The 26,682-nt window shown below is 39.5% G+C and overlaps 1 protein-coding gene across 2 annotated transcripts in view; it reads right to left on the reverse strand.

The window, feature by feature from the left end:
• The window catches only part of LOC146582763 (neural-cadherin-like), a 342,729-nt gene that overhangs the window by 142,159 nt on the left and 173,888 nt on the right, over nt 1-26,682 (reverse strand). For both annotated transcript variants that reach the window (XM_085287908.1, XM_085287866.1), the window contains 8 exons: nt 23,222-23,342; nt 22,979-23,141; nt 20,725-21,393; nt 18,843-19,034; nt 17,103-17,550; nt 16,634-16,960; nt 15,005-15,098; nt 10,109-10,293 (listed from right to left, as the gene is read on the reverse strand). In XM_085287908.1, coding sequence (XP_085144034.1) covers nt 10,109-10,293; nt 15,005-15,098; nt 16,634-16,960; nt 17,103-17,550; nt 18,843-19,034; nt 20,725-21,393; nt 22,979-23,141; nt 23,222-23,342 — 2,199 coding nt within the window. The remainder of the gene's footprint in view (nt 1-10,108; nt 10,294-15,004; nt 15,099-16,633; nt 16,961-17,102; nt 17,551-18,842; nt 19,035-20,724; nt 21,394-22,978; nt 23,142-23,221; nt 23,343-26,682) is intronic.

The raw sequence follows: 26,682 nt of genomic DNA on the forward strand, positions 1-26,682 counted from the left end.
TCTCAGTAGGAATATCCTATTGTCGCCTTTTAATCCTTCTGGCAGTTGGCCCATTATATACAGAGTAAGATGGTTTAAGGACACTTCTCTTTATGAATTCATTTTGTATATGTTGGCAGTAGTCTGATAGTTTGTGCGTGTTCTCTTACCAAGCCACAGTCCCTCCACCACTGACCTGAGATGTTCACAAATTTTGATGTGACAAGGGCTTGGAGCGGGTGGGGGGTGTTAATGGTAACAAATTGCTTCATATTTTAATGGCACGGCATGCAGCTTGTCCCATTTTTTGCCTTTCTCTACAGCTGAAAAATAATGTGGTGGACGATCATATTTATTATATTTGTGCTGAAGCTGCTCAAAGAACACCAGGTCTTCTGCTTCAAACATCTGGTCCAAGAGTATCGAGCTGTTTCATTCCCACTTTCTAAACCCTGCTTCTAGTCGGGAGGGAATAAAGTGAGAGTTATGTGCAATCCTCACCTGCTGGAAGCTGAAGTTGAGAATCTTAGTTTTTTCTCACAGTGGGGATTTTTTTTTACCTTGTCATGAATTATTTCCTCTCCTGATATCGTCACTCTTGAATGGCATTATATCTAAAATATGTGGAGCCCTCACTCTTTTCCATCCTGACCCAGTTGGTTTCGTTATCTTGAGATATTCATGTAAGCACTGACTTGAGCTGGGCTGCCCAATTTTTTTTTCTCAGGTATTCAAATTCAATTCCAGTTTGTTTGTTTTTTTCTAAATGACTTTAGATAGTCATTTATTTATTATTTTAAATGTAGGTCAGATAAAGACCGAAACAAAACGAGTAATCTAGGTAATCCATTCATGTGTATTGTTTCTACTTGTCCCACATGTTTTTAGGCTGGCTTTTATTTCACCCATCAGCTTTCGATAGTTAGCTTTGAAACATGTCAGAGGTTATGACGATCCCTATCTGAACTCACGATGACACCAGAAATCTAGATGTAGGCCAGTGTCCCACCAACATCAGTGTCTGAGATTTCGATTGACTGATCCGATAACCTTTCTAAGTTAGGGAATAGGGATAGAAGAAACGAGGTCATATCATCATTTACAGCTTTAATGTTGTAATTCTGCCATATTTAATTTAGGTTTAATATTTAAAGCAGAGAACTGGAGTCGACCACCTTGGCTGACCCCTCTCTGAACAACAACCCTTCCATTTGACATGTGAGTCTGACGTTATACGTATAACCATTATCCAGTCCACATTCCCATAACAGTCAAGGTTTTGTACAAAAACTCTTGATATGTCAACCACCGTGTTCTCCAAGCTTAGTCGAGTATCTTTTCTTCAGCTCTGTAGTCAGAAATATCTCACTGTAATGGATCTTGGAGGGCAAAGTGCTTCAGCTTCGTGGTTTGGGATGTGAGACCTGTTTTGACACAGGTCTACATCCTCCATTAGTTCGAGTGATGTGAGCAGGAGGTTTGTTAAGAGATCACTCATTTCATTCTCATATTCCCCGTCTTCTTTCACAGCGTGTGTAGGTTGTCCCATCTTGATCTTGACTCCAGGTCATCATACTTGACCCATAACTTCTCTTATCTGTGTCCTAAATAACAAACAGCTCTTACATGTTGGAGTATTTTGTCCTCTACTTCACTCAGTCTCTGTTCAATATTCACAACTTCTTGTTCTAGTTTTGTTGTACACTCCAGTACACTCCACATCGCATAGAGTGGCTTCCACCCTCAATAAAGTGGCCTCTGTGTCTAGGGAGGCCTGAGTGTGCTCTTTCATGAGTTGTGCAACTCAGTTAGCACAGCAGCCATGTTTTCTTCAATCCATGTCTCACCGGTGTCCATTTGGTCTTGTTTATCATCTTTTTCTTGTGGTTTTGCTTTCTTTTCTGCCTGTTTGGTTTGAGCAGACATGGTAGGTTTTCTCAAAGGCAGTTTGCATTAATTGTTTGGCTGTTTGTTTCTCTTCCACAGCAGGAGAATCAGGCTGCTTCTCCTAGCATGACATCCCAGAAGTCCTTTTGTTAACAATTTTCTAATCTAGCAGATTCAGATTATAACTAATAATAGTCACAATAGTAATAGTCACCAAAATGTGATGGGTTTGGGCTGTTTGGTTACACAAAACTCAAGGCTTTGGTTAGTTTAGATTACTTTGAAATATTACCACATGTAATGACTTTTAAATGTAAAGGCTGTTTCATATATGTAATCTCAGTCAGTCTCAATGTGTTTAACCTTTACTAATGGAATTTCAGCTTAAGATCTCAGAGAACTGCAAAAATATATTTCAGACTTTGGTTAACTCTTAGATCAAGTGGGTATCTTCCAGGGAATTTTGAGCTTAAGAAGGCAAATGCTTAAAAGGAAGGAATATCTTTGAGGCCAGAGTCTAAGCAGGTAGAGCTGTTAACAAAAACATTTCAATTGTGCAAGTTAACATGTAGATGGGAGCCAATACACAAAGGACCAGGACTAACAAACTGCTCTACGTAAGAAAACCCAAACTAATTTCATTGTTATCAGCACTACGAGACTCAAAGTTCATCTCACAGAGAACGAAGTAAAAGAATGCACACACACATATATATATATAAAAAGGGGTGGGCAGGGTGATTAGGTTTGTGAGCGTAGAGAAGGAGACAGAGCCTAGGCATTAAGAGACAAGACAGGGGGCTCAGAATGGGCTCAGCGGATACACCGTGAGGGATCGAGGCTAATGTCAGCTCCCATCAGTCAGTCCAGAGGGAGAAACAAGGACACAGGCAGACAGAGAGACAGTCAGGAGGGATAGGGGCTGGCGGGGGGAGAGGGTAGTAACTCCTAACGCAGTGTGGCAGCCTTTGCACCTGGCTTTGATCCAACCTCACAACTGACTTCTGCTTTCTCCTTCCCAGAGGCTTCATTGGAGGCGGTGCACAGATGCCCTCCTGCCTCAAGGCTTGTGATTTTACACAAATAAATGGACTGCGTTTATATGGCACTATCCTAGTCTTATCAACCACTCAAAGCGCTTTGCACTACATGCCACATTCGCACACACACACACTCACACAGTTTATTCTATCACATATTTGGCTGGATCTGAGGCGTTTATACGAGATTCAGTATCTCGCCCAAGGACACTTTGATATGCGGGGAGGGAGCCAGACGCTCTAACTTCTGAGCCACAGCTGTCCCTTAAATAGACACAAAAGGGCCAAATACTTACTTTATATGATGAAGTTTTATATGAATAACTGAGACAAAAGAGTGAGAACTAACTGTGGCTTTGTCTTTTTTGCAGTCCTTCAGAAGAGGTCAAACAAATGAGGATTTTATGAAGCCCTCATGATTACTTGTAAGATTCCAAGAATGTTTTCTTTAACAAAATGCTTTGATAAAGCAAAACACCAAGGAGAGGCTGGTGGCATTGTATCTTCCATAAAAGACAAATGCTGTAAATGTTTTGGAAATCCTGATTAAATCTAGTAATTATATAAAAACACACCACTTTTTATATAATTACTAGATTTACCGGTTTTTCTTTCAAACATAATAACACACAAAGTATTAATAAGGACAAAAAAAGCATATTGTTATTTAAGCACATTTAAACATAATTCTTTGTTGGCTTCATTGTGCTCAAAGTCATTATTTGTCTTTATCATAGCCACTGAAATACACGATTAACTTCAAGCTCTCATACCGTATATGAAAAATCAAAACTTCTTGTGGATGACTGACAAAAAGTTCAAATGATTTCATGAATTCTAAACCAGCTTCAGTTCAGGACTCCTTTCAGTGATTAGAGGAGCAGCTGAAGGGAACAGAAGGTAAACTTTCACAATATCTTTCCCAGGATCAGAACAACAAGGTTGAGTTTAATCTCTAGCAAGCCAGACTTTTTTTTTTCCGGCTTATCCGACTGACCTATGGGAAGAAAATAACAATCTCCGTTATCAAATGACTATATGATGAACAATCAGCAGAGAAATGTTTGCCGCTTCCTGCTCAAACATCAAAGCATGCAATTGACTGAACAGAGCTTCCTCTCACAGCTGATGCTTTGAAGCATCAGCTAGATCCTTGTTTCGACTGTGCTCTTGGTTAATTGATGAGAAAGGCTGAAATCAGAGGTGGAGTAATCCTCTTTTCATTTTAGGGAACCTATGTGTGACGCAGGTCTAGTTTTCTGGGAAGCGAGACTCTTGAAGTATGTAAGAATTAATAATAGCAGCAAGCAGCCACAGCCGCTGTGGAGTACATGCTGACAGGGCTTATTAAGGTGCTGCAGATATGTCTGAAGCCTGATGTATAGTCCTGTGTTGAGCTGCCATACAGCCCATGCCATAGTGGGCAACGTCACTGCATTTATACTTGTATACTGGTGTGTATGTATGGTGCTGTACAGTGTGCACTTTTCTGGGAACGTGCTGATTAGGGCTGCAGTGTAGTGTGCAAATTTATTACCTATAATATACAGTTTTCCTGTCTTATAAGAAACGTAATAAATGTTCAGCTTAAAAGTAAAATAAAATAGATAATGATTCAAAATAACGACCAAAATAAACACACAAATGCATTTCAGAATGCTGAGTGGTGAGACTTGCTTCGAAAAGGATTTTCATTCCACTCACTGCCTGATAAATGCCCAAGGGTCACATTTACTAAGCGATGCAAAATAGCGTGTGAGTGCAATCCCCAAATAGTTTCATGGTGATTGACAAAAGTTTTGTGTTCTAAACAAAGGTGCAGTCAGTTCATTCCAATGACATGTCAAATCTGCCAAGAATCCCGCAATTTAGCACGAGGTTGAAAACTAAGAGATGATATTTAGATATTCTGGCAGAAAGAGTTGTTATAATAGAAACAGGCTTCAATGTAGGACTGTAAGATCTATGACAATATTTTGACATTGGGCTCTGTAGCATTCTTGTATTAGGACAACATATATCCTTCAAGGGACAAAACAAATTGGAAATGTCTGACAGACAAACGTTTATTTCTATACTCTGAGTGAGCACAGCTTTTGCGCTGTCCATGGTCCTGAAATTATAAGCATTTTATTAATTTAACATTTTGTTGTTTATTTAAGTGTGACAAAACTTTATTAAGGAGAAATATCTTTGAGATTATAAATGTAAATGGATTGATCAGACAGGTTTGATGATAACAAACAAAAAACAACAACCTCAAACTATTTCAATACATAACAGGGCTGCTATTTAGACTTCCTATGCCTGATGTCCATCCAGGGCCTGAATTTTTTTTTCAGGGTCCAACGTCAACATTTTCTCTCTGTTGTTTAGCCATCTTGCTCTGAATGTCATCGTACAGGCTGTGAAATTCCTGTCACAGAAGCCACAGTATGTTGAGGAGAACACGATGCCAAAAAAACGAAGATTTGGATGTTTTTTGCTACTGCTATTGCATGGCTCCTTTTGGTTGGAGCTTCCAGGTCATTCCTGACTTCACTGAGCAAACTTGCAATTAGATGGCTTGGTAATCTCTACATTTCTATCACATCTCTGTCTGGCATTCCAAATAAATTGACCCGAGTGGAGAAATGCCTCTTCAAGCACACACATCTAAATCTCTGCTATGCCTCCCCCGTTTTTTTAAGGGTGGTAAATGCCGGTGCAATTAGTAAAACATTTTGCAAATGTGAGTGAAGCAATTTGCTAGATTGATTTAAATATTTTCCTCCCTTTATTTTGCATCTATATATGCATATCCAAGAGGGTCAGTTGCAACTATCTCTCACGTGCAATCATCTCACTACACTCTGTCTGAATCGACTGTACCTTTTCTTCATTTTTCATCTTTAAATGCTAAACATCTAAACACTTAATGTGTAATAGCATTTTCAGTTTTTAAATTTAAATTCTTCCAGCATAAGTAGAGCCAATCTAATGATATCAGGTTTATCAGCTCTTCAGACCCTTTAATTGGGAAAAAAAAAGTCATGAGTTAATTCAGAAAATGGATGTGGAAGTGTTGTTAGCGTGGCAGCCTGCTGTATGAGACCTCGTCACCTTCCCTATCCTACTTATCTGGTTCATTAAACAGAAAATGCACTTTCATGATTGAATTTTAGTTATTTTTTCGTGGAACAACAACCTCCATTCACTGGGGCAGCATTAGATGACTACAGTGTGATCAGTGAAGGAAGTCTCCAGAATCTCACATATAATAACAAACTAATATATCTTCCCAATTTCTGCATATTGATCCCACAATACAGGCACCCTGGAGCGTAGACAGACGTGAGAAGAGAGAGAGCGAGGACTTTCGCACTTCTCAACAACGCATCTGCCAAAGGACAACTCTCCTGGCAGGAATAGTTTATAAAGTCCTCATGTTTGGAAAACTGCATCAGCTGGTTTTAAGCAGTTACTCATCGTGTGTTTCGCACTCTGCTCCCCCCTGAGCACCATGCATTTTACTCTCTGCTTGTGTTATGTGGACATTTCAAGGACTTTTTGTTTACTACATTTTTTACCTTTCCATCAATATTGAGAAATGGAGCAGGGGGACTGAGAGGGAGCCTTAATCTCAGCAAGGCAGATTTAACTAGTCCTTTCTTTGTGCACCCTTATTGAATTCCACATTTGTTCTTGAAATGGGATTTAAAATGTCAAGGAGGGTGTAAGTAATGCTATAAGTAGAATATTTTCATAATCCTTGAGACTGTGAATCAATGAGAGTGTTTACTTCAAAGCACCAAAAAAAACCTGGAAATTACGGTTGCATATCCTACACACAAACACGCACACACACACACACCTGTGTTGCCAGTGTGCAGTCTGCAACTCGAGATGATCTCAGAGTCATTAATCCTTGTATTACATTTTGTTATGAAACCACTAACTTACATGTTTCGTGAGTTTGCTCCTTGCTGAACTGCAGGTTAAAAGCATTTGAGTAGTTTTGACAGAGTATTCAGAGTGGTGTCTGACACTGGTGCTCTCTGGCTCTCAATTCAAGTCCCTATGATAGAACCAGGGTCTATTAAATCAATGCACTCTACAGCTAAGAGCCCTTTGATGACAGTGGAACCATTTAAAAATCTTCAGTGAAGGCGCACCCTACAGGGAGAAGTTGCTGACAAATCTAAGTGTATTTTTCTAAATTAAACGAGTGAAAATTACAAAAACAAATAACTACATGGAGACTTTAATTGTGCAATTATTTCATTTCAGTTTCCATTATTCATCTTAAAAAACACACAGTCTACGTTTCTACAAATATTGGAATGTGTGTGCCAGCTGTTCTCCACCGTGCCTTCTCTGTGCACATTAATTTATCTCAACCTTCTTTTAGAATGAGAAGAAAATTCTTTTATGCTCGACTCTCGCTTCCACACTTTTCTTCCTTCTCTCCCTCTGCTCTCCTCTCATCTTCGGAGAGCATCCGCTGGCCTCTCTGTCTGCTTCTATTTCAATATCTCGGAAATCATAAAAATCCTTCAGCCATGTCCCATTTCTCTAAAGCGAATTTAATTCTGAGCAGACAGCCGATGTGCCGTACATCAGGTAATGATGGATGCTGCTGAACATGTGAAGAGAATATGCTGGCTGAGCAAAACCTCGACTAATTATTTTACCAGCATAAGTAATGGAAATAGGCTTCTCTGTGCGAGCACTGACAACAACTGAGATCCCACGAGTCAGACGAGAGGAATTAATAATGGGCGTAATCTTTCACTTAAAAAAACATCTTTACCTTGGAGCGTTGGAATTTTTGGAAACACTGGAAACAAACAGTAATCAGCCTGCATTCATTTTGTATGCCTGGAGATGAGTCTACAAATAATGAGCATATTCCCCAAAATATTATTTAGTTGGTATTAATATAGGTTTTACCTGTTACTGTAGGTAATGTAGAGTGTGACTGTCACAGACCATCAATCAGAGCGAGAAAGAATGCAGGCTGATGACAAGTGCGAAGATGGAAATGTGAGCTTGGTAGGTCATAATGCATTTACCATAATGAAATGTGTCACGTACTTTGATATGTTGTAACAAAACTGATGCAACTTAGTGGAAAATTAAAAACCCCAAAGCTCAAGTGTAAATTAGTCAAGTACAGGTTTTTGCAGACTCAGAAGCATATGGATTTATAGTCTCTTTAGGGGGAGATCAAGTTAATACTCTCCAGGGTATAATGTTCACAGCTCTAACTTAATTGTGATTTACAGCATTCTGCACACATTGTCTCATCTTCACTGAATTTATTCAAGACAGGAAGTATGGTGCTGGACTGGGACTTAGATAGCACCTTTCTACTCTGCTGAGCACTCAAAGCTCTTTCTACTGCAGGTCTCATTCACCCAGTTACACACATTCATACATTGTAGGGCTGCCACAAACGATTATTTTGATAGTCGACTAGTCACCGATTATTTTTGCGATTAGTCGACTAATCAGATTATGCATCCATTGAACATAAAACGTACAGCTTATTGCACCAGCAGCATCTGCTCTTATATAACTATCATTAGCTTACAGCTTTAAGTGTTTAAGGTCTGTGCTAACTAAAAATAAAGACAAGCGCTATATAAATACAGGCCATTTACCATTTACAAGATGATAGTTTATTACATTTTAATGAAATTTGCAGATTGTTTCGGTGAAATTTAATAAACTCCTTGCTATCTAAAATATAACAGGACACTGGAGTATATTCTGGAGCATCTCACACTTCTGATAATCAGCTGTCTGCTTGACGTTTATTCAGCTGTGTAAAAACTAACTTTCATCTCAGCCAAACCGATTTACTCAGGAACAAATAAAATACTAAAAAAGCCAAACAATAACATTTTTAAGTTATCTAAGTGACTCATATATATTTAACCTGAGTAGCGAAAGACAGCGGTGGGTTTGAAAACTGTTTGCCGGGAGTCCGGTGTTCTCACCGGCTCTAGTGACCTAGCCCCCGGCTAACTATCGAGCTAGTGGGTAACAGACGTCTCCGAAAACGTCGGAGCGCTTTTGAAAATATGTGGTGTCCTGATAAACTGAGCCGATATTTGAGGTTTACACAGCTACATTCTCGCCTGAAAATATGTTAAACGTTTATTTTGTGACCCAGAAAGAATAATAAGAGTAATATTAAAACTAAGTAGCTGCCACCATTGTTGGAAACTGAGCTGGGCTGCGCTATGAATTCTGGGACAGAGCTACTTCTTCTTCTTCGGGGTTTAACGGCAGCTGGCATCCTTGTACATGCAGTGCTGCCATCTTCTGTTTCAGTCCGTTATTACACTCTTAAATCCTGCTACTTATTCCTGCGTCTTTTGTGATCTTACAAAGCTTCAAACGATGCGTCGACTATTAAATCAGTCGTCGACGATTTTGATAGTTAACGTAATCGTGACTAGTCGACTAATCGTGGCAGCCCTAATACATTGCTTCTATGCCTAAGTGCTTTCTAACATTCACACAGGACTGATCCCCTGACTTTCTGATCGGTAAATAAGTTGCTGTACCAAGCCGAAAGATGCATATTTACTGTTTTATATACTGCATAATTAGTGAACTATTAGCTTCAGAGACAGTGACAGAAGTCATTTGTACCTTACAAATAACAAAAAACCCATAGATATTTCAATATCTGGTCATTACAAGATTTATTTGACCAACAGCACCAATCCAACATACTTTTAAACTTCGGGTCACAGTTACATTAATTAAAAACCAGATAAAAGACAAAATATAGAGTTTGTGGCTGGAGTAAGTGGGGAACTTGATCCCCCAACATTCCAAATGGTGGACAACTCACTCCATCTCATGAGTCACAGCCATTACCAAAGTCTAACACGTTTGCCTAATCCTAGCAAATCAATCCACACCCCTAACCTAAACAAGCTGATTAGAGAATTAGAGCATGCAATAAATTTGTGCCTGAGAATTTCATCTTTTATTTCTCAAACAAATGTACTGAATATGATACAAAACACATGTTCTTGCTTTGGCTACATGGTAGGTTGGTAGACCTTTTTTCCTTTTACAATATGTTTTGGTCAGAAAGTCAAGAAAGTTACTTTCAGACGCTACGAGAACTAGTGAACTACTCATTTGGAGGCTCAGACAGGAGGGAGCATGTTCACGTGTCACTGCAGAGTTAATCTTACCTGCCAGGCGAAGTGACCCCGAGTTGTAGATGGCGTCATCTCGGAGTTCCCTCACGTGTACGGTAACAGTGGAGACAGCATCTGGCCAAATTCCATCTGACACCCGAACCTGGAACTGGTAGGTGCCTGGTGGGGCGTTCTCTTTGATGATCAGGAAACCAGTTCGCTTGTTCAGAATAAAGTAACTGATGGAAAGAAATAAAACACAAGTACCCAAATCAGAAAAGGAACCCATTCAGATGCTTTTCTGCCATTTCACATAAGACGAGCAGTCAACAGGGGTGATTAAGTTTGTCACCCTCATTTAACTACACATGAAAACCTGTCTTTCATGTATTCAGCCAACATCCCTCAAAAGCAAGCTGCTAACCGGTGCAGTTATATAAGAAGTAATTACTAGTAATATAATGCATTCTGTGAAGGTGGAGGTCATTCAAGTAGCTAACAAATGCACCAACCTCCTAGCTACAGCTGACACAATCACCTAAGACTGAATGATGTGTTTGCAGCATTACATTTCAGTGCAGGTAAACACGGTTCATTGACTGCGCTACACAGTCTCAAGCTGCTGAATCTATAGGATTCACCAATGGAGAGGCACACTGATTACATGGCTTTATGTCTTTGAGAGTTTGTAAAGACCTGTAATTTTCAGTTATCAGTGGGTTAAATAGCTAACTGGAAAGTATGACTGAATGCCTAATGTCTATGGTTTGTATAGTGTACAGCACAGTATTTAAAGAATTATGTTGTAGTTCATGTCCTTAGGTAGCTTTAATCCGATGGAATGGCAAATATACCAAATAGCAGGAACTGGAAGTTGGATTCTTTATTTTAAATACTGGCAGACTCGTTGCAGGCTGGCTAATGCTGCAATCACACTGGGGAAAACAGTGGCTGGAGGGAACACACAACTAAACTTGTGACCTTGTTGTTTTTGAAATGGTGAAAACAAAACGAACCAGCGTTAAGACAAAGTCACCCTGCTATCAGTTCATGATTGAATGGTTTTAAGTTGCAAATTAAGCAGTTAACCGAGATAAATCGTCAACAGTGGAATCTCCTTCTGACTGAGGGAGTCGGATAGTCACCCTCTGGGCATCCAGCGCGTCATCGTAACTGCTTGTAAATTGTCACTGAACGTAGAAATATTAAATACCACACAACTACTGATTTTCCCCAGTCATTGTCCTCGTTTTTACTTGAGTGTGACTGGGCCATATACAAATTTCTAACATGTTTATTTGCTATGATAAGAGGTAATACTCCAAAAAGGAGTTATTAGAAAAGTCAGACTTTAGTAAAAGCTTTAGAAAATTTAAGGTTTTCTAAATTGTAAATAACATGTCACGGAGAAGGTATTTGCAACAACACACGCTGTTAAAGACATTTAATGGCATCATACCAAACAGAAGTGATGATGTTATTGTTGTGATATGTTAATGTATTAATTTTAATTTCAATTCAGGTTCGATTTTTTTTGTGCAGGTTTTCTGTGCGCAGAGACTGTGCCAGCAATGCGCAATTGCGCACCCGCGCAGCTTAGAGGGAACATCGGTGACAATGGTATTCAATTTACAGAAATGTTGCAAGTAAACATAATCTGGAATTTCACTGATTCATCCAACATGATTGTTTTGGTATGCTGCTGGCACACGGATCAGCATACCAAACTGTGATCTCCTATATACAAAACTGTTACTCTAATATTACGTAAAAAGTGTGAATTAATGAAACAGTTTATGAATATGTTACCTAACATAAAAGCTCAAATTATATGCACACTTTTTCCTCTTTCAGTTGGCTGCACTTCTGATACAACTGTCCAAGCTGAAGACAGTCCAAAATAAATATTCTTTCATCCCTTTCAGCCTGGACTTTTATTCTGGATTTTAGTGTTTACTCTGTTAATCAATTGCCCTCTGGGACAATAATAGAAAGTGAGTAGAGACGTTGCATTAGGGAGAGGGAGGCAAGGGGGAAAATGAGACTGACTAATAGGCACAAAGACATGCAAGGAAGCAATTTTGCTTGGTCCTTGTCTCCATGCTCCCTTTGTACAGTAAATGAGCTCATTCAAGTTTAATTAGAGAGGAAATCCAAAGCAGAACCTTGGCAAATCAAATAATAAACCACTTGTGGAGACAAGAGCTGTTTTAACTCATTTTACAGCACATGCTGTGGCATTCATCACGTCTTAGGTCTAGCACTTAATTCCAGGATTGACATCACTGAAAGACAATTTTACTGTTTTAACTGGTTTAACTATCAGTGGTTCCTCATTTAGTACATCTGAATATGCTGAAACCTGATTCTATTGACCCTTATGTGAACTATTTTGTTACAGGTTGTTTCTGGTGCCAACACTTGTCTTTCTTCTGGTGTCTTACCATTTTGCACAATGCTACCCCAGATGACTGTGTCTACATACACATTACATAAAACGTCACCCCATCTCTCACCTAGAGATCATTAACCCAACTCAAACGAGCAAAACTGAATCATCCCTGGACTGGCAGGCAGACCAGCTGTATGCTGGAATTAGTTTGATATCTTAGTGCTTGCATCACCACTTCAGGTGTCCTTAATGTGGCATGAAAATGAAAGAAAATCACAACTAACAACTAAAATTTAATCTAAACAAGTAATCCTCCAAGCTGCACAAACAGCACAGGTCTCTCTGTGTAGCCGGCTGTGCAAAACGTGTGCCAGGACCATTGACAAAATATAACAGCTTCGACAGCCTTACTCAGCATACTTTGTATTGTTTCATCAAAAAACACTTTAACCAGCCCTAGCTTTCAATTTCAATAATCTATTCACAACTTTAAGACTTATTTCATTGGTTCTGTTTGTTCTGTTTGGCTAACGATTTAAACTATTATCTTGTTTTATCATCTGTTTATTTTAGAAATTCAAAACATTTTAACCACTGGCCATACATTTGGCAAAAAAGTGAGTTTTTATTTAGAAATCATGCTAAAGTAGCGACTGGATTTCAACTTTTTTGTTTATCTAACACATCGTCCTATTAGTTATTGCTTGTTAGACAAACTGTGATTGCATATATGTTGGTACCCCCGTCCAGAGTATGTTTGTACTCCTCCACTTTGTGGAAAACATTGTTCCACCAGAACATTTATTTTTTACTTATTTTTTCCCCCGCACTGTTTAGCTAAAATACTGAAAATACTGTTTGGTGAACTGAAATAGAAACACACAGTAGGTCTTGAACCTCCCCTCATCTCCACCACATTTTGCTTGGAAAAATGGGAAACAGATTTAGTCTGCAAACATACATGTATAAGGCAAAAACAGAGTTTGCACAATTCTAACAATCTTAAAAGTCGGTATTTGGTATAACCAACATGACTGTCAGCCAATGTTCATCTGCTGCAGTATTTAGTATTAGTATTTAGTATTTATTTATTTATTTATTGTCATTGTCAAGAACATGAAATTGCATTTGGGGCTTCCATACAACCCAAAAAAAAGAAGAAAATAATAAATACCCCTTAAAACCCAAGTGTACATATTTAACCCAGTGTGACTCCAATGCAATAAGACAATCCTTAGCAATAATGTTCGTAGAAATTCAGACAAAGACCTGAGAAACATGACAAAATACAACAATGCAACCCATTCAATATTATTGTACTGTGAGATATGATATCAGATATGATGTTTTTTACGCCTGCAACTCTTCACCCATCTTAAGGATAAACTGACAGACTGCCAAGACATGTGAAGTTTTCAGCTTATAGCTTTTTGGGAATCACTTTATTGCTGCAAAAATATTCTTCTACACCTGTCAAACTGTGTTACATTTGGCATTTTTTTTAGACAAAAAAGAAAATGGGAACAAATTATGCATTTTTGCAACAGGCTGCTATTCACAAAGTGAGTCCTCTGCTTAGTTTTCTAAGAGACACAACATGTAGACACAACATCAATTCATCCCTTAAGTTAGGAGCCACTTTTATGTGGCCAGGTACAAGGACTGGACTAAAAATGAGTGAAAAAGCAACCAGTGTCCAATGTTACATGAAAGCCTGTCTAATTTTAAGCAAAATATGAGACTTTTGCACAGAACTCTAAAAGCAGAGGTGAGTGCGCTATAGTATGATATGTATTAAGAAAAGCACAACGGTGTGTTCTGAACTTAAGTCGGGTTTGAACCATGACGAGATGAGAGCTGTCGTGAAGTTCTGATACCTTATATTGCACCCAGTCCTTCATAAAGCCTGAACTCTGACTTTGAGAGAAAAAGTAGCAAAGTTTGTCATTTTGAGTTCAACACAGCATGAAAGATGAAGACGAAGGTGTCATAGGGTACCGGAGTGTCACTTCGGGACTCGTCTGTGCATGTGTGTGGGAGATTGTCAAAGTGCGAAGCGTTGTGGCTCAGTGTCACTTTTAGCAAGTGAAACTCTCAAGCAGAGTATTGGCACAAACACAACATCGTCATCCGACGGCAGGAAAACACACATGCATTAACAACAAAAATGGAAAGAGAAATTGAGAAGAGGCATTGAGGAAATAGAATCAGAGGAAGAAAATTGGACAGGATGGTAATGGTAATAGAAAAATAGGATGGTAATAAACAGATGGATATTTCGCTCCGGGAATTGTTGCTTTGCACTATCTAAATGTCTAAATCAATCTAACGACTAAAAAACAAGGAGGTGCCGCTGATTAGCCGTAAAAGGCAACTTGGTTCAGGGTATGAAAGAAGTAATCTGGCACACAGAAACTCCTGCATCACTGACGTCAGGATGTTAGACATTTCTTGGAAAGAGTAGATGCCCTGCCATCATTCGCACTCATTTAAAATAGCTTATGACACATTTCTGATTAGAAACTGCTGACCCATTGAATTAATTTGTTTTAATTTACCTTGGCACATGTCCTTCAAAGACATACGTCTTGTTGTCCCAATCATCTGGGTCAGGAGAGTAGACCTTTCCGAGCACTGTAGTTGGCATACGGCCTGAAAAGAGAAAATGCATCCGTTAATCAGTCTGCGTGAGAATGATTCAGCAGCACTAAATATGTCGGAGAATTAAAGGATAACCCTCTGTTTTTGCTTTTGGATTGATATATACTGTACATGTGTTTAAGTGTGTGTGCTTCATGTGTTTTACATTCATTAGAATAAAGAAAAAGTGGAAAAGCCTTGAAATCACAACACTACAAACAGTAGCTTTTCAAACACAGGAAAACAAAATCAACAATGTACAAACATAGTGAAAAACAGCAGAAACAGCAAAATATCCAAAGACACTCAGGTCTCAGCAAAACTGAGAAGTGACATTGCAGGTGACACTGGGAGAAAGAAATGCAAAAGAGAAAATGCTGTTTGAATGCATAATGATTATAATCAAGTAGAAAGAAGTGTTGTTGTCATTACTCTTTCTCCTCCAATTCCTCACACTGTACCATGTGGGAATTATTCACAGGGTACCCTTCAAAATTTAAAAGGCAGACCTTGACATGTTGAATTTTAGCTGGATTGTCTTTGTGAAACTTAACTTTTGAGAAGAGTTCAAAACCACTGAAATGTGCATTTGTAGCTCTGAATGGCAAAAGAAGATGAAGCATTGCTAATCCAAGTGCAAGCATATAAACAAAAGCGACGTACTGTACCTATCAACAGAGAGACAGCAAGGCCTTAACTGCCTGACGTGTACTTCTAATGCATAACTCAACCTAACTGACAACGCAGTGTGCCGTGAAGCCTGTGTAAGTCTGAAAACTACATGGACGCTTTCTGGGACTAAAAATCTGAGATTCACTGCCTGAGTTCAGACAGACCAGAAACGCAGTACGCTGTCAGAGAATAAACATTTAAAGTGTAATTAACTGTGTGTCAAATCGAGCACTATTTGCCTTTGTGACCCTTAGAACGGCACCGTGGGAGTCACGGCAACTAAATAGTGATCATGTGGGGAATGATGATGTAGTGACAATGGAAGAGTTGAGGCGGAGGTGAAAAACACAATAAACACAGTGTGTGTGTGTCTGTTTGTGTGTTTTAATTACTGCTCACTGATTAGGAATTAATTAGCTGGCACTAAGAGAGCCACCTACAGAGAGAGAAAAGTTTGAGGGCAAAGTTCAAAATGTGCTTTAAAAAGTAGATGAAGGCTGTTTTATTAAGTAGATGCTGGTTGAGCGACATTTTAAAACTTTCCCACCGACCTCCGTCTGTCAAATAATGTTAAATTCACAAAGAGACAGACTTTTAATTTGACAAAGTAAAATAAAATCACCCTAAAGACAAAAGGGAATTTTCAAATAAACCCTCCAATCGGTGTCGTGCAGCTAATCTGTGAAGGCCAGAAAAAGGTGGTTTTGCCTCAAGGACACCCAAGCTGATTGTTGATAGCACAGAGTCGGGCTGGGCAGATACCTGGATTTAAATGTGAATTATAATGACTTCCAAATATTATGAAAACACACTAATTGGTGAAAAACAAGTACATTTATGCATTCAGTTTTACTTTTTCACCACCGCCTACTCACCCCTGTGACTATTAATGAAAATTTTCTTCTCCCCTGCCACGTGTGCATGATCATTTTGGTCACCGATGGTCACAGTCAGGGTGCTGGTCACCGTCTTGGCTGGACTTCCACTGTCACTCATAATAATAGGAATGAGAAACTCTTTCTGGCGCTCGCGGTCAAATGTCCTCAAAGCTGTTAGTGTGGCTGTGCCGTTGAGATTGTCCTGAAGGTAGAAATCGTTGCTGTAGCGATATTCAGGGGGGACTGCAAAGTGGAAAGGAGGACCATTCTCAGGCGAGTCGTGATCCACAGCTTGAAGGAGGGTCGACGTTTGGTTCAACCTTACTACCTAAACAAGATGAAAAAGGATGAGGGGTTGTAGCTTTGTTCACTGAAGATTTTTTAACCACACAGTCAATCATTATCATTTGCTTCGTCTTTATGAAAATCTATACATAACAGTACAGTATGCTATATGGGATTAAACCTACCTGCGGTCCAGACACATTCTCAAAGACTATTGGAGAGTACGCTGCTTCAAACTCTGGTCCGTTATCATTCACATCCAACAGAGGCAGCTGAACTGTGGCGCTGCCTGTCAGAGCTGGAACACCGTGATCAGTCGCAATGACAACTAAGTGATGCTGGGGTATCCTTTCCCGATCCAGAGGCCGAGCCACTGACAGCAGACCGGACTGATCAATGGTGAACAGACCCTCAGGGTCTGAGTCCTCTGACAAGCTATAGGTGATGTCACGGTTCTGGCCTGAATCAGAGTCGCTGGCTACTAAATGGGCCACACTGGTTCCCACAACAATGTCCTCAGGTAGTGGAGCAAGTGACATGAAGTGTGGAATGAAGACAGGAGCGTGATCGTTATAGTCCTCCACCTCCACCACACAGTGCAGAAGGCTGGAGAAGTCCAGGTCTTCAACCTAAAACAGGAAGCGCACAAATATCACACACATGCATAATAACAAAGATCATGAACTCGATACTTCTTGTAATTAGAGCCAAAATAATTTCACAGTGCACTAAACAGTTATTGTTTTTGCAATTATTTTCCCGAGCAGACTTCCAAGTTTCCAGAGCCAACAGCTTACCTAAAATAATCAGACAAAAGCAAATAAAGACATTAATTTTTTTACAGAAGAAGTGTCATGCCACGAGATTTTTGCATCACTTTGGCAAAGTTGTTATTGGGATGTGGCTTATGGATTGTTTGTTTAGGACAACAAAAATGTTGTTGCCCTTAACGAGGTAACCAAACAAGAGTAGAGTTTAATTTTAATTTAATTTTAAGAGGTTAAGGAGGCGTAAAAAGAAAAATATTAAATCAGAGTATGAAGCCAATTATTCACCATTGGGAAAGTTAAAAACATTAATTGGCATCTTGCAGTAGTTTCTGTGAGAAGCTTGACTGCAAATATCGAAGAAAACACACAAAAACTGCAATGTTAACAGTAAAAAGGCTTTATGTGACACAACCAGTGTAACTTGGTTGTATTCTTGTAACTTCTAAGAATCAAAGAAAAGAATTAAGACTACTATATGTAGGAGGAAGTGTTTGGATTGGCTCATATCATAAAGGAAGAGCAGCTTAAGTTGTCTTCAAATTGGCCAGTTCGAAAGCATTGGTGAATTTTTTTTAAATCATCAATTATAAAAAAGCAGATAGAGGGTTCCTCTGGGTTCCTCTGGGTGTGCAACACTTATATCCATTTATATCCTTTTAGAATTCGAGGTTACTTTCCAGCAACTTTCTGTCAGTTCTACCAGTATAAAAACTTGCCTGGGGGACTTTTCTTATCTGTAACTGACATATGACACTGACACTGTCAGACTGCCTTTATGCTATTGTCTTCACCTTCACAACTCTTTACGTTAGCTGTTGATGGAAGGGCTGACAGGTTGGTTTATGAGATTTATGATCATTGCTTACAAAATTCTAAAAGCCTGTCCTCCCATCAGTTTTGACAATACTCAAAACTTTCCAGGATTGTTCTGCATGTGAATGCAGCCAAACTTTAAACGCTGATTAAAAATCAATTTATTTTTAAAACCTTAAATTCTGTGTAATTTTCCATATTCCATTCACATGTTTCATACTGTCAGCTGAAGGTTCACATGACTATTATGAAAAGGAATCCAATGAATTAGAGAGAAATCTGAATCAAAGTCATTTTCAATAGTGAAAGCCTTTGTAATTGAAATGCCTTCCACGTACCTTCAGTGTCAGGTTGAACCTCTGCTCGCTGTGCCGTTCGTAGTCCAGACGTTTCTTAAGCCGCAAGGTGCCGCGCTGCTCCTGCTTGTGACTGACCATATAGAACTTTTGCTCCTGGTCTCCAGACACAACACTAAAGGTCAGCTGGGCGTTTTCACCAATGTCCCTGTCCTCTGCTGCAAGATCCAAGACCTTAGAACAAGTTACAACCAGCAATTACATTGTGTTAAGGGAACTGGCTATTTACATTTTGACAATAAAAAAATAAAAAGCAAAGTGCTAAATCTCCGAACAATAAAGATAACCCAGGTTTTCTGAATGTAGTTACGATAAACATGGACATGACTGTCTCTGCACATTTCTGACAAGAGCAAATTATCCATCATTTTCAATATGATACAGGAAAGCTTGCAAAAATAACTCCCGACTGTGTTCATTTGTTAAGAATAGGATTATCAATATCCCTGCCCCATCCACACAGAGGACTTCCCATGATGCAGTGCAGTATAAAACTGAATTGTACTGAAAACGTTGACATAAAGGCCCATTTAACAATGGAATAGCAGTTCCCTCCTCTGAGCATCTATCTCTCATGTAAAACTGGTGATCAAGAGTTTCTTGCTTTTCTAAGACAACCCTACTGCAAACTAGTTCCACTTAGGAAAACAAAGAACTCACCTTTGAACCTATGAATTTTGAGGTCTGATTAAAAGTCATGGCTGGTCTAATAATCTCCTGTAAGAAACACGAATGAAACCTGCAGCTTGTCAGATGAATATTAGGTGTTAAGTTTTAATGTGAATTTAATTTCAAGATTTGTGAAGATACCAGAATCCAATCATTCTCATAATGCACGAGCCATTCAGCAAGTTTGATTCCAAAAAATAATTATATCTGGTCACAATGGAATGCAGCCAAACTTGCATGTTTTCTTGCTATTTATTTTTGTTTTTCAAACACACTAATAAACAAATTACCACAATGTTGTAGTTCTGTGCTTGTTGATGCCTTTGGTTTTATTGTTTCAGATCTTTTAGTGTCAGCTAAAAAAGGCGACACTAAAAGATCTGGGATGATTTTGTTGCAGATGTTAAATATAGGAATTGTACCAGCAACTATTCCAACAATAGGAATTGTTGGGATTGTTGCTGCTGTTGGACTCGATGTGCAGCTTGCCCCTGGTGTGGCCAAAAAGTATAAAAGTATAGAACCTGCCAAACAAAGTTGAAGGAGGTTGGCTCTGAAACACACTCATAAACTGAGTGGTTGTAATAATTTTTGTCCCTTTCACTGCTCAGGGACATTTATCTTGCTGTATTAAAGCTGCAAAAATTTTCTGCGCAGGAAAATGTTTCGTTTTCTGTCTGAAATTAAAAGGAGAGGAAAAAATGATTTCTGAAAAACGTGTTTGTGTGTAAACACAATAAAGAAAAGCCATTATGAAAAATGCTTCATGTTGTACTTGAACTCAGGTCCTTCAACATACAAGAGAGTGGTGAGCGAGTGGTAATTCTGACACTAAGCCAACATGAAAGAAGTAAGAGATAGCTGGCTGTCTATTCTGAGTTGAAGCACACAGAACACAATCAAGACAGCTGTTCTGAGGTATGAATGGCCTATCTATGAAAAACGGTGTGAGACTAGTTAGAAAAATAACTGATAGCATATACTGGGAATGCTGCTTTGCAACAACTCCACCAATAAGAAAACGAGCAGTGAGCTGTCTTAAGGGCGATGTGTGAATGTGTGTGTGAATGGGTGAATGACTGAATGTAGTGTGAAGCGCTTTGGGGTCCTTAAGGACTAGAAAAGCGCTATACAAATGCAGGCCATTTACCATTTAAGGAGTATTGTTTTTGTGATAGCAACACCAGCCACCCACCTCTGCATTGGGCTCTGCGTTCTCAGAAATCCTTGCCAGGCAGGAGTGATCAGTGAACCTCGGAGCGTGGTCGTTCACATCTTTGATCAGAATAGTAGCAGTTCCCGTTCCTGCCATCCCTCCCCCATCCCTGGCTTCTACCACCAGGAGGTAAGACTCAACTTGTTCCCGGTCTAGCCCACCTATGCCTACAGTGATGGTGCCTGTGGTGGGATTGATGGTAAACATTTCTGAGAAGGTGGGGACTCCGCCCAGCTCTGCATTAGTGGCATCTAAACTACCCACAATCCTGTAAGAGAGCACAGCGTTCTGCCCCACAGCTGAGTCATCCAGGTCAGTCGCCGTCATTTCCATCACCGATGTCCCTGCTGCTGAGTTCTCTGCTACTTCTCCGTGACAGCTGGGAGCGCACGTGAAGATGGGCGCGTTGTCATTTATGTCCCATACATTGATGATGACATCTGTGAAACCCGTCAGACCTTCGCCGCCCTCATCTGTGGCCAGGACAACGAAACGCCAGACAGCGCGCTCCTCGCGGTCAAGCGTCCGCTGGGCATAGATCTTCCCTGTGACCTCATCAATTATGAATTCACTGTCTGCACCTTGGCCGTGGAGAGAGTAACGCAGGGCCTCCTGGTCAGCGTCCTTATCTGGGTCAGTTGCCGTTACCTACAATGTGAAAGGCACAGTGAACCAGGCGAGGCAACAATCTTACAATCACGGAGCTTTTACACCGTTGCTGACTTGGTTGTGATATCACGACTCACAGCACTCCATAAGTGCCCTGTGCAGCTTTGTACTCTCTGGTATTTAAATCTGGCAAAGGGCCATCTTTTTAACCCCAAGCCTCACCTTTCCTCCCCCTCTTCTGTCTGCACATTTTGCTCATCTTCAACACATTAGCAGCAGTAACATCAGGTCAGGCCAAAGTTGCTTTAACTTAACACAGTAATTGCAGAATGACTGAGAGCAAAAATGTATGTGTGCTTCTACAGACGAGTATTAAATCCACATATTAGAGACATTTGTGAAACCCAAACTTGATGTGTACACATGTACAATTTAATAACCCACATAGTCAACAAAACTCAAATACCTCCTTCAACATAATCAACAAATATGCAGTTAAACAAAAGAAACAGTTTGAGTTTTACGTGGGTTTGTAAAAGGGAAATGACATCAGATTTACCTGTGTTACTGTTGTGGTCTACCTAAGACTTTCTATTTAGACATCTTACTCCTCCGAGGACCAGAGAGCGGTAGAAAATAAAATTCTCTTTTTCTTCTGGCAGCTGTTAAATGTTATTAAATTAAAAATACTGCTTAATATTAGCTACAGGCGCTGGTTAAAAAATGTCTCCGGTTGCTTCTTTGAAGAGAACCTGTTATGATCAGTATCAGCTGCATATTTTTATGCTTGGGCTATACCAGAGTAACTCTGTATAATTCATTGTTTAAAATAACCCTCACTTAAGTTCACCCTGCGTCTAAAACAAGCTGCTTTGGCTCATTTCTCTTTAAGCCAACTTTCTACTGATTGACATGGTTGGTGGGGCTTCGGTGTAACAATCAAAGCTCGTATGAATATATCTTCTCTCTGTGACATCATGCAGATCCACAAACAATAACTAAATAAAGAAAGAAAGAAAACTTAGTTTAGAGCAGCCAGAGCTCAAAGCAAATTGACTAGATAGATATGAGCTCATAGGAAGGTAACAGCAACTCGCAACAACTAATTTTATCAACCAGAATATGCAGAAGTGCATGCAGCAGAAGACACCGGGAGCCACTCCTGTAAGCTAAGAACAGGAAACTGAGGCTCACCAGAATTGAACAACAGAAACCTGAAAAGCTATAGCCTGATCCGATGAGTCAGTTTTCACATGGATCCATCCTGTCTTGTATGAGTGGCTCAGGCTGGTGCTGTGATGTTGTGGGGAATATTATCTTGGGTCTCTTAGTACCAACATAGCATTGTTTAAACAACCTTTGTGACATTATTTGCTGCATAGCCTCTACTCTTTTTTTTGAGAAGCGTGAGAGGTTTAAGGGAGAGTTCACCTCAAACTTAAATACTGTCTTCTCTGTTGGCCTGTAGTGCTATTTATTTTCATGTTTGTAGCTCAAAGTGGCAAATAAATAAACTGACAAAACTCAGCAGCAATGCATCAGTGAACATATTTATGTAGAATATAGTTTATTCCTTCTCTTACTAGTCATATGAAGAAACAATACTAGTAAGCTTGGACTGTACCTGCAACACAAACACTGGAGAACCATCCAGCTCCTCTGTTACGCTGCCGTAGTACTCGTTAACAGTAAACACCGGAGCCTCGTCATTCTTGTTGACCACGTTTACTGTCACAGTCGTGTAATCTTCCCACTTCCCATCTGAAGCCAGAAGATGAAGCTTGTACCTGAACACAAGTTTCAACTTTGTCAGGGATGGACAATCGTTCAGCAAGCTTGGAGGATTCTTCTCTGAGTGTGTTCCTACCGTTTGTTCTGTTCGTAGTCCAGAGGCTGGGCTATAAAGATAGTGCCCACCTCTGGTTCCACATCAAACACCCCTCCTGTGTTTCCTGATGTGATCTGGTACCGCAGCTTAGCGTTTCCACCTGCAAACCAGTGTAAGGATGAAGACAAATTAACAGTGACAGTAGAAATAAACCAAAGTATAGTATGTAAATCTTTTTGGAGCTGTAGAGCGGAAAAGTTATGGAGTTTAGTTTTTGTATTTGTAAAAAGAAAGAGCTTTGGTGAAGGCTTGATCCCCCACGGGCTAGCAGTACCCATTTCACTCAGTACTGCTGGTTTCTGCTAGACCCAAGATCTGTCTCAGTTAACAGGGACAGACAGCAGCCTGCTTTAGCTGACAGAACAGAATTCAGATATTAAGTCTTAGATCTGAAAAGGAGCCAGCGTCCGTCCTTACAGAGGTGATTGCCATTGCCTAACATGTAAGAATTTCATCCACGTGACAAGAAATCTCTTGAAAAGTAAAAATCAGATATTTTAGAGCCATTCACAGAAAAGAAAAAGGCTTTACGTTACCTCTGACTCTAACAATTTGATCACAAAATCAATTATGACCTTTACCAACAATACAAATAGATATGTGCCAATTATTTCTACCAATCCTTCCAAACTACACAGAAATTCACCCATTTTTAAAAAGAGAAATTTATGCATACTGTTTATTCTTCAAACTGAAGACTTTAAATCAAATACTTGTTCTTCTTTATGGGATATTTAAAAAATACACTTGTTCACTAAAAATAATTAAAAAGTGCAGCATGCAAATGTACTACCAATTATTCCTGGATGGATCCCAGATACTTGATCACAAAACATCAATTATCAATCAGAAGATTATAGCAATCCAGCCTTTTAAGCTATTAAATCTGACAACAGTGGGATTTAAATTGCTTTTAAGGGCGTTAACATTGTTACAAAGCCAGAAAACTGCAAAAAATACCAATAAATACAATCCATCTCCTAATTGTTGTTGTTAATGTTATCTATTAACTTTCTATGTCGGGTGCAGTCTTTGGTAGAAGTAGTGTGTATTGCTTGTGAGCATGGATGGGAACAAACTGCACAAGACATCAAAGTAAGTGTTAGGACTTGGGTGCTCGCCTCTGTCAGTGCGCCCCAGGGTGGCTGTGGCTACATGTAGCTGCCACCACCAGTGTGTGAATGTGTGTGTGAATGGGTGGATGACTGGTTGTGTAAAGCACTGTACAAATACAGGCCATTTACCATTTACAGCCCATTCAAGTAACATTGCACTGAAAGCTGTTTAGTGGTTTTGTATAAATGCCGAATTGTGGATATTTTCTTAATATCATAACTCTCAAGGAAATGACACTAAGCTCTCTTTTCAACTGAAGATGAATGATTTCCATGATACCGATGGTTTTGGAAAAGTTGTGTCCTAAAGAACACCTATTGTGCAGCCAAGAATAAAACCTTTCACTGTTAGCAGACTTACTGAAGTCAAAGTAAACTTATTGTCAGAGGAATGTGAACAGAATTCAGACGGTGGTGTTTACATTAACAAAGACGCATGTGGGAATTCATATAAAGGTAGCAAAATACAACAAAAGTGAGTGCACCCAGTTCAAGATCGCATAAAATGCCATTTATCAATATGTAAAGTACTTTTTTATGTGTCTTTTAAACAGAGTTCTAACTGTGCTCACAGGTCGTAGACACATGAGACAATAATTAGAAAACCTGTATAGACAGAAACCCTACAAATTTGCATTGTAAAAATTACCTCTAAACTTCAGAATTTTCTCAGTTTTAACCCTATGGACCTACATTATGTTTCCACACTGGAAAGAACTGCCACAATCTGAGCAAAATGTTTGCGGCAGCAATCACGAGGTCCGGAAAGAGCTGTAGTACCACTAATCAAAAGTGATTTCCTCCAAATAAATAACGTTATGGGCAGTCTGCTACTTGTTCAATCATTTAAAAAAACAATACATAAAACAATAACTTCAGACTTACCAGGTCAACGAGTGCAAATAAGAGTTCGTATTGACCACAAACATGGCTTGTACAATTCAGAGTACAACCCACATTCAATCAGGCTCTAATCTATGAACGATCTCACTGTCAATTTAGAATCAAACATTGACCTAACATGAATGTTTCTGGCAGCTTGCAGAGTTTAAATGACACTGCGTAATATCTTAATAGTCCGAGAAATAAACCCTCTCTAGTGCTTTGATGTAATACTTCAATACTAAATATTGCCAAAGAAAATGAAAAGAAGCCTGATGAATATCAGGAGCACATTCTTTGGTCAGATTACACCAGTGGTTCTCAAAGAGTTTGACCAGAGTTTTGACAGGTGGGGCGCAAATCACCTGGCAGAAAAGTCATGCGGAACTAATGCTTAACATCAGAATCACTTTTACGGCGGAATAAAGACATTTGCGTCAGTTATGTTAATAATATGTGGATCTGCTGCAACAGATAGCTGCAGAGTGTACTGAAAGGTGCGAATCTGTTGTCCGAGGTCGTGCCAAAGTAGGTATCCACGACAGAATTTGTTTCCCCTTCGTCGGGAGCACGCACTGGGCTGTCCAAATCACGGACAAACAGTATCCCACATTCCTGATTTTTAGTTCACAAACACCTCTGATAATGACTAACTACTCCTGAAATTTTGGAGGTTTTAGCTCTGTACAGTTACAGAAGAATACAAATAATTATCAGTCAAAATGTCCTTGGTTTATTGAAACAATCCCGTCTGATAATACGTGAGAACAATCAATGTACCATGTTCTGTTGTAACCCCCAAACTGAACGGTAATGTAACAACACAATTTTTCACCACAACGGTTTATTACTCCCACGTCTAGTATGTTGTAACGGAGGCAGAGTCAGATGGATCCGCTCTTTTCTGTCATTGTTTTGTTTAGATGGGGCGTGAAAATATTTCTTCCTGCCATGTGGGGAACGATGTAAAGAGTTTGAGAACCACTGGATTACACCGAGATACATTTGTTGTGTTGGGGTCCAGATTTTGGCCTAAACCTGGCCAGGAGAACCTGCTGACTGCAAAGTCCAGATAGCAATGCACAGAGGTTGTAGCATTACTAGGTTGCATTTCATGAATACAAAATAGTGGATCGCTGTGTGTGTGTCCTAGAATATTGTGTAACAGGATTAATTTCTAGTATTCAGAAACCAGCAAGATAAGTGCATGATGGTAATTCATAACACACTGCCAGTATCACATGAGGGTTTCTAAAGAGTTCCCCCTCATGAGGAAGAAACACTCCCATGATGAAATCTCGTAAACAGATTTGGGTCTCTATGACAATCACAGCATCTGGACCACACAAAAAACAAACAAAAACAAAAAACACACAAACACAGTGTCTGTCCTGACAGTCTGCAAAAAGCTTTACACTGTTAAATTGATAATTATAGAAACTT

This window comes from Mchenga conophoros, linkage group LG1 (genome assembly GCF_057382185.1).
Source record: "Mchenga conophoros isolate Kocher_MC1m ecotype Shallow Benthic linkage group LG1, M_conophoros_male_GT1.1, whole genome shotgun sequence".
In the NCBI taxonomy this organism is placed as follows: domain Eukaryota; kingdom Metazoa; phylum Chordata; class Actinopteri; order Cichliformes; family Cichlidae; genus Mchenga; species Mchenga conophoros.